The sequence below is a fragment of the Semicossyphus pulcher genome, unplaced genomic scaffold, assembly GCF_022749685.1.
Source record: "Semicossyphus pulcher isolate SPU_LCO1_2020_fin unplaced genomic scaffold, fSemPul1.0.p SCAF_11, whole genome shotgun sequence".
NCBI lineage: Eukaryota > Metazoa > Chordata > Actinopteri > Labriformes > Labridae > Semicossyphus > Semicossyphus pulcher.
This window is the reverse complement of record NW_027211615.1, coordinates 30,505,325-30,506,880: the sequence shown is the minus strand read 5'-3', so window position 1 is coordinate 30,506,880 and position 1,556 is coordinate 30,505,325. Positions and strand designations below refer to the sequence as shown.

Sequence of the window (1,556 nt, the reverse complement as noted above, 5' to 3'; positions counted from 1 at the left end):
GCACACCCTTTAACAGCATCTTTGAAACCTTCTTCAGCAGCATCTTCTTCACCTCCATCATCATCTTCTTCACCTCCAACATTATTTTATCACCTCCTTCATCATCTTTATCACCTCCTTCATCATCTTCATAACCTCCTTCATCATCTTTATCACCTCCAACATCATCTTTATCACCTCCATTATCTTCGTCACCTCCATCATCTTCTTCACCTCCTTCATTATCTTCTTCACCTCCAACATCATCTTTATCACCTCCATCATCTTCTTCACCTCCAACATCATCTTTATCACCTCCTTCATCATCTTTATCACCTCCAACATCATCTTTATCACCTCCTTCATCATCTTCTTAACCTCCTTCATCATCTTCACCTCCAACATCATCTTTATCACCTCCATCATCTTCTTCACCTCCAACATTATCTTTATCACCTCCTTCATCATCTTCATAACCTCCTTCATCATCTTCTTCACCTCCAACATTATCTTTATCTCCTCCTTCATCATCTTCTTCACCTCCTTCATCATCTTCATAACCTCCATCATCTTTATCACCTCCAACATCATCTTTATCACCCCCTTCATCATCTTCTTCACCTCCAACATCATCTAAATCACCTCCTTCATCATCTTCTTCACCTCCAACATTAGCTTTATCACCTCCTTCATCATCTTCTTCACCTCCAACATTATCTTTATCACCTTCTTCATCATCTTCTTCACCTCCTTCATCATCTTCTTAACTTCCTCCATCATCTTTATCACCTTCTTCATCATCTTCTTCACCTCCTTCATCATCTTCTTAACTTCCTCCATCATCTTTATCACCTCCATCATCATCTTCTTCACCTCCAACATCATCTTTATCACCTGCTTTATCATCTTCTTCACCTCCAACATCATTTTTATCACCTCCTTCATCATCTTCTTCACCTCCTTCATCATCTTCATCACCACCTTCATCATCTTCTTAACCTCCTTCATCATCTTCTTAACCTCCAACATCATCTTTATCACCTCCTTCATCATCTTCGTCACCTCCTCCATCATCTTCTTCACCTCCTTCATCATCTTCTTCACCTCCAACATCATCCTTATCACCTCCATCATCATCTTCGTCCCTCCTTCATCATCTTCTTAACCTCCATCATCTTCATCACCTCCTTCATCATCTTCTTCACCTCCATCATCATCTTCTTCACCACCAACATTATCTTTATCACCTCCTTCATCATCTTCGTCACCTCCTTCATCATCTTCTTCACCACCAACATTATCTTTATCACCTCCTTCATCATCATCTTCACCTCCAACATCATCTTCTTCACCTCCTTCATCATCTTCGTCACCTTCTTCATCATCTTCTTCACCTCCATCATCATCTTCTTCACCTCCAACATTATCTTTATCACCTCCTTCATCATCTTCTTCACCTCCTTCATCATCTTCTTCACCTCCTTCATCATCTTTATCACCTCCTTCATCATCTTCTTCACCTCCAACACCATCTTTATCACCTCCTTCATCATCTTCGTCACCTCCTTCATCATCTT

At 40.4% G+C, this 1,556-nt stretch overlaps 1 protein-coding gene across 1 annotated transcript; it reads right to left on the bottom strand.

Annotated features, from left to right (window-relative positions):
- Positions 1–612: 612 nt before the first annotated feature.
- On the bottom strand, positions 613–1,116 carry LOC138612117 (uncharacterized protein PF3D7_1120000-like). Its single transcript, XM_069685435.1, has one exon. The coding sequence runs from the start codon at positions 1,114–1,116 to the stop codon at positions 613–615; it is 504 nt and encodes a 167-aa protein (XP_069541536.1).
- Between the last annotated feature and the right edge of the window lie 440 nt (positions 1,117–1,556).